This window comes from Hyaena hyaena, unplaced genomic scaffold (genome assembly GCF_003009895.1).
Source record: "Hyaena hyaena isolate Hyena2069 unplaced genomic scaffold, ASM300989v1 scaffold_358, whole genome shotgun sequence".
Taxonomy (NCBI): domain Eukaryota; kingdom Metazoa; phylum Chordata; class Mammalia; order Carnivora; family Hyaenidae; genus Hyaena; species Hyaena hyaena.
In genome coordinates, this window is record NW_024080992.1 from 189,201 (window position 1) to 203,403 (window position 14,203).

At 39.7% G+C, this 14,203-nt stretch overlaps 1 protein-coding gene across 1 annotated transcript in view; it reads left to right on the forward strand.

Moving 5' to 3' along the window:
* The window catches only part of STMN2 (stathmin 2), a 52,329-nt gene that overhangs the window by 24,028 nt on the left and 14,098 nt on the right, over positions 1–14,203 (forward strand). The window contains exons 2-3 of the mRNA XM_039250088.1: positions 3,890–3,985; positions 6,147–6,319. Coding sequence (XP_039106019.1) covers positions 3,890–3,985; positions 6,147–6,319 — 269 coding nt within the window. The remainder of the gene's footprint in view (positions 1–3,889; positions 3,986–6,146; positions 6,320–14,203) is intronic.

Below are 14,203 nucleotides of genomic sequence, written 5' to 3' on the forward strand. Positions count from 1 at the left end.
AGTTGAGTTATCAATCCTTGAGTGAACTCACTGCCCTACCCATAAAAGTCTTCCATATAGTTCCTTCAGACCCCCATTTCCATGTCAACAATGATAAACATACCTTCTCCCTTCCTTGCTTTCCCCAACACTGTTCAGTCTTTACAATCCAGGTCCATTTGCTCTGGTTGCCGTGTAAAATACAAATCACCCAATTAAACTTGAATTTCAGAAAAGCAAGGAATGATTTTTAGTGTGTCCCACACAATTTTTGGATTAAAACTTAACTGAGCATCCTGTATTTTTACTTGCTAAATCTGGCAACCCTAACTGTAAATCCATTCCCTACCTCTCTCCCCAAGGCACCAGGGCTTTGAGATTCTTCTGAATTTCTAGTACAAATCACTTGTGCCTCCATTTGACACTCCACTTTCCATGTGTTTTTATCTATATTTTTATATCCCGATATTCCACTTCCCAGATTTGAAAGCTTCTTGAGAATGAGAATACTATTATATCTCTTTGCAATTCCATAATGCCTCATAGAAACTCTGGTCATCAGTGGTGACCATAAGTACTTTTTAATTGGAAGATCGACTTAAAATCAATAAGCAAGATAGCCAACACTGTTTATTAAGAAATAGCTTTCTTGGGGGGCCTGGGTGGTTCAGTTGGTTAAGCCTCTGACTTTGGCTCAGGTCACGATCTCATGGTTCGTGGGTTTGAGTCTGGCATCGGGCTCTGTGCAGACAGCCTGGAGCCTGGAGGCTGCTTCAGATTCTGGGTCTCCTTCTCTCTCTCTGCCCTTCCCCCTCTCATGGCCCATCTTTCTCTCTCTCTCTCTCAAAAATAAATAAACATTTTTCAAAATTAAAAAAAAAAAAAGCAATTGCTCTCTGTTTCATCCAGACCTGTGCTGTGAAATTTTTCAGAGGAGTAAACAGTACCATTTGCTTTCTAAGAGCCTGTAGTTCTGTAAACAAAAATTGCACATCAAAAAGCAGTAGTCAATGATCCTAGACAGTACAGAATCACATATAATGGTATACAATCAAGTACAGCCAACTAAAGGCAATAGGAGATCAATGTGGGCAGCACCCTTGAGAGAGGGAAATGCTGAAAGAGGTTCTGAATTTAGATTGAAATGTTGGCAAGAATTTAGATGCGAGGAGAGGATTAGGAAGGGCAATGCCTCCTGGGGGAAGGTTTGGGCAACTGCACCCAGTGAAAAGGAAACCCTTCTTTACTGGAGAACACACCTTTGCTGCAGGGCAAGGGTTAAGATTTGTTTGGGTTGTTGGTTTTAAGCAGCTCCCTAGGATTCAGAGCAACTATATGAGTGAGAATCTATGCAATGGCTGCTACTGGGTAGACTCATGCCAGGTAGAGTAAAGGTCAAAACCAAACCAGCAATAAATACAATATAAAGGGGTGCCTGGGTAGCTCAGTCCGTTAAGCATCTCACTCTTGATTTTGGCTCAGGTCACAATCTCCTGGTTCATGAGATTGAGCCTCGAATCAGACTCAGCACAGAACCTGCTTGGGATTCTCTTTCTCTCCTTCTCTCTCTGTCCCTCCCCTGCTCACTCTCTGTGTTTCTCTCTAAATAAACTTAAGGGAAAAAAATTAATAAAGATTCTCCTAAGTAATCACCCACAAAGGTCAATGGGGTTTTGTCCCCAGACCACCTAGGAGAGGAAAGAAGAAACATTTGATCAATCATGGTTATCATACATTACACACAGGGCTCTAAAGTATTGGCCCTGACAACTTTTATATCCCCTGCCTTTATTAATTTATCAAGCTTAATAGAGCAGTGGCTTTACTGATAATTATTAAATTTTGTTCCCAAGAAACTGAAGACAGATATTGAGGAGTATTCTTTTCAGTGGGAGTTCCTATTCTCCTACAGCTTTAATCAGTTACTACTCTATAAGAAGGAAAATCTTCTATTTTATTTTTTAAAATATTTTTATATCTCTAGGAGAGAGAGAGAGCGTGAGCAGGGGAGGGTCAGAGAGAGAGGGAGTCACAGACTGAAACAGGCTCCAGGCTCTGAGCTGGCAGTCAGCACAGAGCCCGACGTGGGGCTCGAACCCACGAACTGCGAGATCATGACCTAAGTGAAAGTCAGACGCTTAACCGACTAAGCCATCCAGGCGCCCCTCTTCTATTTTATTTTTATTCTTGGGTTGGCCCTCCCTAAATAAAGTTGGCATCTTTAACATATGCTCCTAATGAGCTTATTTTGCAAATTACTTTGGGTGCCATATTGCTTTATCTTACAAAAAGGCACAGCCTACAAAACTTTGCTGGTTTTGGTTTTATTCTTCATGGAATTAAATGCATTAAATCATCAAATATTTCCATCCAACAGAAACTGTGCTGTTTACATGAACATCCATGTAAAAACCTGTGAGGACCTTTATAAGTGACATAATTTCATTACCTGAATAGACAAAGAAGACAAGGAAATACAGTTTTAGCCTTCTAAATTTCCAAAGGCCTCCAATAAAATCTCTCAGAGTGGGTGTTAGAAGAACTATTATGGCAAAGGGCAAATTGTGTTACTTATTTTAAAGGAAATAAGCTAAATAAGGAGAGAAACTCTCTTAAAGAGGCCTTCTGGATGTGTTAGGTTGAACCATATGCAATATGACAATATTTGATCTTTGCAAATGGTTCAGCGATGTGCAAGTACGTGCAGCCTTCTTGACACATTGAATCTCACGCTGAAAGGAGGTTGAAACAGGCCTCTTGGAAAACTTGATATTGATTGAATTACTGCATTTTCATCTGGAGAGCACATATGACTTTCGCCTCTGTGAGCTGGTGCCATTTGCAAAATTGGTGGTGGGGTGGATGGACAGTTTGCTAAATGATCTTTTAGGACCCTACTAACCTGACATTCTGTAGTCTAAAGCATCTGGGTGTTGACTCTGTTTCCTGTTTAGCCAACAAAAGATGCACTTGTCAAATTAATCTTCTGGGAATTCCGGTCTCCCCAAAGTACTCACCTTCCCTTGGGTTACTGAAATGATCAGAAGCCTCTGCCACGAGGCGAATGTTACCAGTGAGATTCAACACGTTAGGCCATCGCCATTTGTTTATACATTTTCACAAGTTAAGTCACAATATACCTTCATTTTTCTTCCTTTTTTCTTAATTTATTGATAATCAACAATAGTGAGAAGGTTCCACCTCCTTATCCCCATCTGGCTGTTACTTGTCCTGGGAAGGAAGGAGGAAGGGAATCACTCGCTGAATTCCTGTGCCTGCTTGGCAAGGTGCGCACCCAAGCCGGGTTATGCAGAGGAAAGGGGAGCCATATCAGATCTCAGACCTAGGCTTATGGTGTGTGTGGCAAGAAGTTTCTACAAGAAAGTGCACTTGGGGATGAAGAGAAGGCAGCAACATAGTCCTTGGAGGGTGTATCTGCCTAATAACCCTTCTGATGAGCTCTCTGCCTATCCCCAACTGAACACGTGGCCACTGAGGCCGAAGCAGCAAAGGACGCCTCCTTCGATATGCAATCATACTTGTATATACAGTAGACCTGCACACACTTGTACCAGAAGAGACCCAGCCCTCTGCTAATTTCTTCTGTTTTTGTTCTTCCATGCCTTTTCTGTCTCTCCTCCCTGTCCTTCTGGATCTTAATTCCCTCAACTTTCCTTTCTTTCTCTAACTCCCGTTCTCTCATTTTTTAGCTAACCTGCTATAATGTGTAATTCATGTCCACTGTAATCAGAAATATGCACTTGAGAGTTCTGTTTCTTGTCTTTTTTGCAAAACTGTGTCCCCCGCGCTATTCATTCTGCAGGAGGCTGTAATTATTATTTAGATTAAAAGAAGCATTAAGAGGCAATTCAGGAAATGAAAGATACTAATCTCGAGCCTCTCCTTGTAGCCTACAAGGAAAAAATGAAGGAACTGTCCATGCTGTCACTGATCTGCTCTTGCTTTTACCCGGAACCTCGCAACATCAACATCTATACCTACGATGGTGAGTTGCCTATAACAGAAATGCTCGTGCCAATAGGATCATTTGGAAAAGCTTAGATACCTTTGTTTTTCTCTCACAGCTCCAGGTATAACGAAATCAATATTTTGTAGATATCCCTATTGACGTGTTGTGTCCAGCTATTAGGTTTTATTGATTGCCTATTGCTCGAAACAGTTTGAGGGGCTTTTTTTTTTTTTTTTAGGAAACTCTATCCCCAACAGGGGGCTTAAACTCACAACCCAGAGATCAAGGGTCACGTGCTGTAGCAACTGAGCCAGACAGGCACCCCGGAAACAGTTTGAATTTGATGCTAACAACAGCATGTTAATGTCTCTTAAGAAACAGGGCTAGATTGTTGTTAGGAGCATACCAACATCCACAGCATGTTTAAAGCTTTCCTTTGCAAGTTATATAATACGCTGAGCTTTAGTGAGACCAGATAGGAATTTGCGAGAAAATACTTTATACTAACGAAACTTCCAAGAGTAAAAATCAATAACCACCGCTGTTTTTCCCTGACCATAGTCTTCATAAAGTTCACATATTCTGTGTATGCATGTCCACAAGCCAGCAAGTTCCCATGATAAATGTAACTTAGGACTAAGTTCGCAGATAAAGAGAATTTTAGAAGAAAAGCCTAAAGAATTGGCATGACTACAAATTTCATTTGTAGTGCCACATTTTCAGTTTGATTTATCCAAATTCATTCTATTTAGTGCGATTTTCTTCCTGGCTCTGCTGCTATCTGCGTGACCCCAGGCAGGTCACTTCAATTTTCTCAGCCTTATTTGTCTTAGGATTTTTCTCCTACAAAACTGTAGGGTTTAAGTGGATCAATGCAAGTCAAATGCTTAGCACTCAGCCTGACCTCTTACAAGCACTCAAAAAGAGCAGCTATCATGACCAACAATACTGTCCTCTCTTAATTCAGTCAATTTAATCAAATTGTTTGATACAGCTATGTGTGTAGCAGATGAAGCTGAGGTATATTTTACTACCTGTTGACTTATCATTGTTCTTTTCCATATGTGTAAAGACATACACTGAAGATAAGCTGAAGGCGTCTGTAGCATTAACCCCTTCCGTGACTTTACAGCCTGTTCTAGGACTCAGAGGCCTTTTCCTTCCAAAGTCTTCTATCACAGCACCAGTGTCATAAATGCAGTTATTAGCATAATAATTAACAATTTCATAAGGAAAGGTCCTTCATGTGAAAATGTTGAAGCTGCCAACCAAAACTTTCATTGAGAAGGCAGGCCCAGTGTCTCCATTGGGTAAGTTCATTCAGCCAACAAATAAACCAGGCAGCTCCTCACTCTGTTAGACACAGCAGCGACCAGTAATCCAGCCATGTTTCTTCTGAGATTTTAATATTTCATCACTACGTGTTGTCACAGAGGCTGCAAAGATAAATACAGAACAAGCCTGTCCTTGGAGGAACATCGAGCCTGGAAGAAGAGACATATGTACAATACACAAATAGTCAGTAAGCGGAACACGGTGCGCTTAAGTACTAAACCAGAGGTTACACAAAGTGCACCAGGAAGACAGGGAAGATAGTGACAAGTGACAATTCTGCATCCTTAGGGATTGAAGACAGGGGAAGAAGAAAGTCAGAAGTTATGTATAAGCTGAGTCTTAGAAGCTAAACACATAATTTGACATTGTTTGTGCCCTCCTTTCTAGAACAATTGGTAGAGAATTTCAAATTTCCAATAAATCTTTGTTAAATTTTTTGTTTCATCATTTAGCCTGAAGAATGCATCCGTCCATGGTAATTCTCAAAAAATAAGTCTAAATCTGTGCCACTTTGTTTTCATGTGAAGTTCATGTTTATTCAAAAGGAAAATAAAGTTTAGCTTAAAATCAATTCAGGCTATTTTTTCCTAAGTATGCCTACCATTATTCAACTCCCTATGGACATTGTTGAATTTCCCAACACTGCAAACATTTATTCTGTTAAAATATATCTGTACTTATACTAAAGAAAGAGGTCTAGTATGTTCAGAACAATGTAGAGCAAAGAATCGCATACAGTGTTTTGCTCCTATTTGTCAGATTTAGACTGCCACTTTCAACTGCCAGAATTCAAATTCTTTAAATAAACGCCTGCTTCACGCTCGGTATGTACATTAACATTCTCAAATAATTCATTTCTCAGATATGGAAGTGAAGCAAATCAACAAACGTGCCTCTGGCCAGGCTTTTGAGCTGATCCTGAAACCACCATCTCCTATCTCCGAAGCCCCACGAACTTTAGCTTCTCCAAAGAAGAAAGACCTGTCCCTGGAGGAGATCCAGAAAAAGCTGGAGGCTGCAGAGGAAAGAAGAAAGGTAACTTTTTCCATAGGTTTTCAAATTCTCTCTTTACTCCTTTTCTTCCCTTCCCTCCTCCTTTCCCCCTCCCTCTCCTCTCCACACACTCCCCTGCCACACACACACATCCTAGCACAGGTTCCAAAGGACAATCACCTCTAAACGTGCAACATGCCAACACACAGGGAGGACATAGACATAGAGCCAGGCTAGTTCGAGTAAACATTGCTGCATTCAGGCTGGTTACAACCAAAACTCTTAGACACTAAAAGTACCCTTCTCCCTCTCCTGGATCCTTTATCATAAAATCTCCCTGCTGTCGTACATGGTGCATAACTGAAAAAGCACAGCCTTGCTTAAGTAACTTAACTCCAAGGCTTGGAGGTGGGGAGGGGAGGAGGAGTGGCGATTCCTCCTTCTCAGGGTCTGTGTCCTTTCCCCACTGGAGCGCAGGGTTTTCCTTGAAACTATAGACCACCAGATCTTCTGAAATATTTCTGCCCAGATGCCGTTCACCCTGGGATAGGGGCCCCAAGCTTGACCCTGTCCTCCTCAAGGCTTCACTTCCTGCCTTTGAAGTTTGTGCTTCTAAGATCAGGACCCTCTCTGGGAACTATTAGTACCCTCCTCTACTCTGTTCCAAGCCTTGATGGCATCTTTTTCTCTTTTGTCCATTAGCCCTTCTTTGTATTAGGGCACTTTTCTTTTACCAAGTCTCCAATTTTTCACAATCAGATGACTAAGAAGCCAAGGGTATTAAAAAAATGAGGGGCACTCAGAAATCCCAAGGACTCTGCATGTAAAGATAGAAGTTATGTCTAAATACATCTGTACCAACCATGTGATTATTAGAGTTCATCCCATCAAGATGCTCTTAATCAACCCAAATGGAATTATTTTTAGGAAATTCATTCCTACATTTTCCATTGACTTTATCATCACTTATTTTTAGAAGCATGTGCTCACTAGGGATATGCTCCACATATAGTCTTATTTGAATGGACACTTTGCATTTATAATAATGTATAGCTTTATTAGTATATTGCCTATGAAAGTTTAGCCAATACATCCAACATATCTATGTTGGATAGTTGCAAAGAAAGCAAAGATAGTCTTTCTCCTAAAAATGGAATTCTCTAACAGTCAAAGTGGGACAAAACCAAACACATGTATTTGTGTGTACAGATAATAGATACAGTTATGTGTATCTTCAGCTAAGAAGAAAGAGCCAAAGATTAGAAGTCCTCAGATAAAATTTTCTGAACTAAAAACTACTTTCTGTTCTGACCTTTGTAGTTGAAAAATCTTCCTATGTCAAAAAACATACTAATCACAATTTCAGTTTTCACCAAAGAGTGAGGTTCTCCAAGCATCTGACAAGTATTTCTTTACATGTATATTTATTGTAGTTGGCCAATCACTGTTGTCATAGATGTGAATTTTAAAAGGAGGAAACTTAGCTGCTAACCCAAGTCTGTGTACAGGAAGTTGCTTTAAAAAATGTTGTTACTTATAGCTTTCTCTTCATAGTAAAGCTAAATTAACTTGCAGTTACAATCCATCAAGACTTTGCTGCCAACAGCTCTAAGTAACTAACTATATCAGTGACCGCTATACATCAAGACAGCTCAAGTCCTCTTACAGGTCATTGGCACCAGGTGCAGATCCTAGGTTGCCACAGAGAGATGCTGTGACCTGATTAGAATGGGAAGTCAGTGACTGAGCTGAAATTGAAACTTTGAGATGAAAATTCAACATCATGGTTCAGAATGTTGCTGGTGTTTCTAAGGTAATATATTTAATTTAAAGGATATTATTAAGAGGAAAAGAACAACATGGAGATTATCAAAATTAACGGGGTATTCTCATAAGACTCCCTGAGTTAGCTGATTACTGATTCCAATAAAATTCCTACACCCTGACAATGATAAACTATCAACAATTACACATTTATACAATTGAATTGAACTAGACAGTGGCCGCATGGCTAAAAGACGTTTACAAATATAATCATCTAGCATTATGACACCAGAAAAAAATTTTCTTTGAAACCCTTTAAAATCAGTATTCCTTCATGTAAACTGGTACAGCCCCTCTGGAAAACAGTGTGGAGGTTCCTCAGGAAACTAACAATAGAACTCCCTTATGACCCAGCAATAGCACTGCTAGGAATTTACCCAAGGGATACAGAAATGCTGAGGCAAAGGAGCACATGTACCCCAATGTTCATAGCAGCACTCTCCACAATAGCTAAAACATGGAAAGAGCCTAAGTGTCCATCAACAGATGAATGGATCAAGAAGATGTGGTTTATCTATACCATGGAATACTACATGGCAATAAGAAACAATGAAATCTGGCCATGTGTAGCAACATGGATGGACCTTGAGGGTGTTATGCTGAGCGAAATAAGTCAGGCAGAGAAGGACAAATATCATATGTTTGCACGTATAGGAGGATTAGGAGGAACTTGACGGAGGAACAAGGGGGAGAAGAAGGGCGGAAATGGTGGGGGAAAGGGAGAGAGGCAAACCATGAGAGACTCTTGAATGCTGACAAAAACTGAGGACTGATGGATGTGGGGGGGAGGGGGGATGGGCATGGAGGAGGGCACTTTGGGGATGAGCACTGAGTGTTATGTGGAAACTAATTTGACAATAAACTATTTGTAAAAAAAAAAAAAAAAATCAGTATTCCTTCACATGTCTGGTATTACTTGTTAAAATTTTCAAGGCAAAAATCATTATATAGATTATGTCTTTGTAGTACAGTTTTAATTAGAAGAAAATATAACTAATTAACAGAAGTGCCAACTTAAAAAATCATTAATTGATTTTATTCTGGTGGGTTGTGCTGACTTAATTAGTGCTCATTAGAAGAACTATTAATTCTCCTCAAAGAGCCTCCAGCCAGTGCATATATCTCAGTGATTACATTAGTGAAGACATGCATATAACCAAAACTCAATTCACCTAGCTAGAACACAAAGTGGGTATGTGACTAAAAAGTCTAGGAATGGTCACAGCTTCAAAAACAGCTGGATCCAGATCAAGCAATAAGGTCAGAAAAGCTTTTTACATCTATCGCCTGTCTCTTCCTGCATCTAATTGGTTTCAATACCAAGAAAGTTTAGTTTTCAACCGTCAGTCCCAATTTATTTTCCTCACAAATTAGCAACTCCAGCAGAAAGAGCGCTTTTCTTTCCCAATAGTTCTTTTTTACAAATTTATTTATTTATTTTGGGGGTGGGATGGGGGGAGAGAGAGAGAGAGAGAGAGAGAGAATGCATGGAGGAAGGACACAGAGAGAGAGAGAAGAGAGAGAGAGAGATAGAATCCCAAGAAGGCTCCATGCTGTCAACTCAGAGCCAGACACAGGGCTCTATCTCATGAACCGGGAAACATGAAATCAAGACCTGAGCCTAAGTCAAGAGTTGGATGCTTAACCAACTGAGCCACCCAGGAGCTCCCTGAGTAGGTAAGATCTCTGCAGAGAAATGTGGAGGTATAGAGCCCTAAAAGAAAAGTGAAATGTTCTTATTCAAAGAGGGAGAAATGGAATTTAGATAAGCAAAGGTGCAAATATCCACAATTTTATCTGTAAGTGTTTAGTGTTAGTATAACAATCACAATAACTATTCAGCTCATAAATATTCAATTGGTTACGCTCGCAGCCCTGCCACCGTGAAAAAAAGAATCTCTGAAGCTATATAGAATTGTGCTGTCCGACAGAAATACAGTGTGAGTACATATGTGCTTTCAGTGTTTCTAGCCATCACACTTTTAAAAGTAAAAAGAAACATGAAAGAGCCATATGTAATTAGTAGCTACTGAGGTGGATAGTGCAGATACAGATCATTAGACCAGAAAAGTTTTAGTGAACCATGGAGGAATTTGGGGCCTTACTTTTTCAAATTGGTACCAGATAATTATTCAGTTTCAACTTTACCATTTAAAAAAAATATTTTCTGATAATTACATTGATATAGGAACTCAGAAAGTTAAAGAAATACTTCCATGCTATGATTTCAATTTCTGCATTAGCAGGAGAACCCAGGTGAAACTCAGGACCTTTTGTAAGTAATGAGATCTCCTAAACCCCACACTTTCTTCTTTGGCTCCTCGGGGTCTCCATTTAAAACATGTCAGATCTTCACTGTGGGGAGGGAGCTTCTCTGGGCCCAGTTCTCACCTGCTGATCTCTCTCCTGATGTTCTGGCTTCTGTGGGTTTTTTGTAGCCCTTAGCACAATTAGTTAGCATATGTTTATTTGCATATTTATTTATCCTGTATCTTATATCCCCCCATTATAAATTCCATGAAGGTAGGGATTGTGTCTTTGTTATTAGTTCCTAGCAATAGTTAGTACTACAAATATTTTTAAATGAATAAGTAAATGGTAACTACAGAGCCAAATGTCCAAGTGGCAATATATAACTTGTTTTGACTTTTTATTTCATCATCACATCCATAAACAAAATTAGAGTCAATATGTTTCCAAAGACATCTTCTGAAGTGCACTAAACAAACTCTGCAATCCAAAGAATTCTTAGTATGGGGGAAAAAAAATCACTGAATCAACAGATATTTATTAAGCACCTACTATTTGACAGGCACTGTTCTAACTACTAGAAATGCCTCATCACCCTTATTCCAATTGGGAAGGAACAGTTAATAAACAAATATGTAATACTTCATATTTATTACGTCAGATGACGCTAAATAAAACAAGGCAAGGGTCATTGGTAATGCTGTAGTGAAAGGTTCTATTCAAATGGGGTGATCTCTCTTAATATGAGAACTCTTTTAATATGAGAACTCTTGGAGAAAAAAAAAAAAGCATGAAGGAAAGGAGTAAGCATACAGCTCTTCTCTGGGGTTAGAACATTTGAAGTAAAGAAATTAGCAAAGGCAAAGGCCCCGAGGTAGGAGTATGTCAGGACAGTTTAAGAAATTACACGGATCTCAGTCTGGCTGAATCAGAAGGTGCAAGCGGGAGACTAGTAGGAATTGAAGTGAGAAGGTAGCATTTTAATGCCTCTGGCTCCAACTAAAATGAGAGATCACTAAGGAAAATAAAACTGTTTCACTACTTGATGTGAATCACCGCATCTTTTCAGAAAAATATCTGCTTAAAAATGCAGGGTAACTAGAAAAAGCGTTAGATAAATAGAGAAGACATGAAAAGGTCCTAGACTAAAAGAAGGGCTCCAGAACTAAGGCTACTCAGAGATAAGAATGCAGAAAGTATGCTTTCAGAGCAGTGGGTAGACCAGTGCACTAGTGGACCAGGTAAGGAGTTGGAGAGTAGTGAGGTGAGATTGTGGAAGGCCTTGAATGCCAGATTAGGAGCTCAAACTCCATTACGTAAGACATGAAAAATCACCAGTCTTTCAAGAGTACACAGATGTTCAGCCTAGCCCGGTGATCAGCAACATTTTGCTGTGGATCCATTTCCTTTCTCATAGTTGCAAGTTTTTAAAGATTCTGCCTATCAAACATACTATTAATATTAATATAATAGTATCAATACATTAAATAATATTAATAAATTCCTTTTGTTATGGTTATAATCAAGGGAGCCTGTAACTGCCAATATGTTTGATTACCATAAAAATAAGCATATTCTCACTAAATTGACTAAATTCTAACTCAAAGTAAATATAAAAATAGATGTAGACATACAAGCAAATTATGATGTTTTAAAACCATAAAGGTTACGAGTCTCTATCCCCTCCATTGGTACCACTGAAAGGCCTGCTTCTGGGGGTTTAGGGACCACACATGGGAACCCGTGACCTAGGCTGTCCTCCGGAGGCCTTCTGGATTTATAGCCAGAGGACTGCCATGGAGTCATTTCCACACGGGCTCGAACTCACTTTGTGATAAATGTTTTGGCAGTGCCCCCAATTCCTCACGCCATCTGTTGACACTATCGCAGCACTGACCATCTGGTTACTAGGTTGGACAATCTTCCCTCAGGCTTCTTTGAAGCAGAATTAATGCCCCATTGATTCGCTGGTAGAAGAAATTTGTTATATAAGAAATAACCCTTTGTCCTGCTTTTTCTGCTCTCTTTGATTATCTCTGGGAATCAACTTTCACTTCCATGAGACTATATTACCCCGTGAGGTCAGCTTGTAGCTTATATTTTCAAATCAAAATTTCCATACCGTAACTGGCCCACATGGGTGAAACCATATAAATACTTTAGTCATCCAGCCAGCTAGCCAACCAGCCATTTATTCATTCAACAAACATTTAGCAAGAAACAGCAGAACTAAGCTAACCATTTCCTAATTGGCCCAGGACAAATCCAGTTTATTCCTGGTTTTTTTGATATCATCATTATCATTTCAATGTCTTAAGTGCCCCAGTTTGGACAATAAACTATATGATCATCCTAAGTCAAGCGAAGGTTTTTAAGAGCATCTTTAAAAGCACAGTGGTTAAGGGGCACCTGGGTGGCTCAGTCAGTTGACTGTCCGGAGTTCAGCTCAGGTCATGATCTCATGGTTCGTGGGTTCGAGCCCTGCATCAGGGTCTGTGTTGACAGCTCAGAGCCTGGAGCCTGCTTCCGATTCTATGTCTCCCTCTCTTTCTCCCTGTCTCTGCTCATGCCCTGTCCCTCTCTCTCAAAAATAAACATTTAAAAAAAATAATAAAATAAAAGCACAGTGGTTAAGAACATGCTTAAGACAATGCCTGTGATGAAAGTCTGGCTCTATCACATAATAGCTGTGTGACCTTGGACAAGTCACTAACCTATGTCTTATTTTACCCATCTGTAAAATGAGCGTAATAATAGGACCTTGGTCATGGGGTTAAGGAGAGAATTAGAAGACCTATTCTACATGAGGCCTCAGGCAAGCACTGTGGGAGAAAATTAGCTATTGGTATTGCAAAAACTCATCTGGTTCCTGCCGGCAGAGACTATAGTCCAGGGAACTCACAATTGTATCGAGAAAAGAAGTTTTATTAACAAAGATAGTAAAATGCTACCATACATTTCTTAAACATTTTTAAATATTATAAAATATTATTTATCAAGTTACAAAGAAGAAAGTTTGACAGGTAACGGTATAGAAATAGGTCTGCCCCATTAATAGTGGCCTGAAAAAAAAGATGACAATTTAGGAATTTTAGTGACATTAATAAAATCTCACCCTAAAACAGACAGAATTAAGAAAAGTACTACACAAACCGGTTCAGTTAGGTAATTGACATACTGAGAATATTGGTACAATCAACTGCAAAGTCCCTGAACCTCGGAAAGAAAGATGCATTGCTTTTTCTTTCTTTCTTTTTTTTTTTGAGAAAGAGAGAGAGATCATGCAAGTAGGTGAGGGGGAGAGAGAGAGAGAGATTGAGAGAATCCCAAACCGGCTCCTCACTGTCAGCATGGACCCCAATGTGGGGCTCGAACTCACAAAGCATTAATTACATCATGACGTGAACTACAGTCGGACACTTAACCCACTGAGCCACCCAGGCACCCCTGCATTGCCTTTTTTAAATAAAATGGTATAAACTGGACCATGATTAGTCACCAAACCTGATAGACTTAACTTTTCTGTTTGTTGGCATCTCACATTATAGATGGTAATTAAAGTCACATCCAGGAAAAGAGGGGGTGGTTTGTACAGCAATGGGTTATAAAGCAAAGTACTGGCTTATTTGTGATTCAACATTCGGGAAGCATCTGCTCCTTGGAGGATGTGACACCTGGTCCACAGAACCCTCACATGTGTTGTCCCTCAGTGACGAGCACCCCCGTGGTTCTTTTCCTAGGAGGTAACCACAGTGAACGCATTGCGGACTTTAGCAGAAGAGCTCATTCTAAAGGTCTTTGGGGTTTAATCATGTAAAGTGTTTTATTATGCTTCTCACGCTTCAATACAAA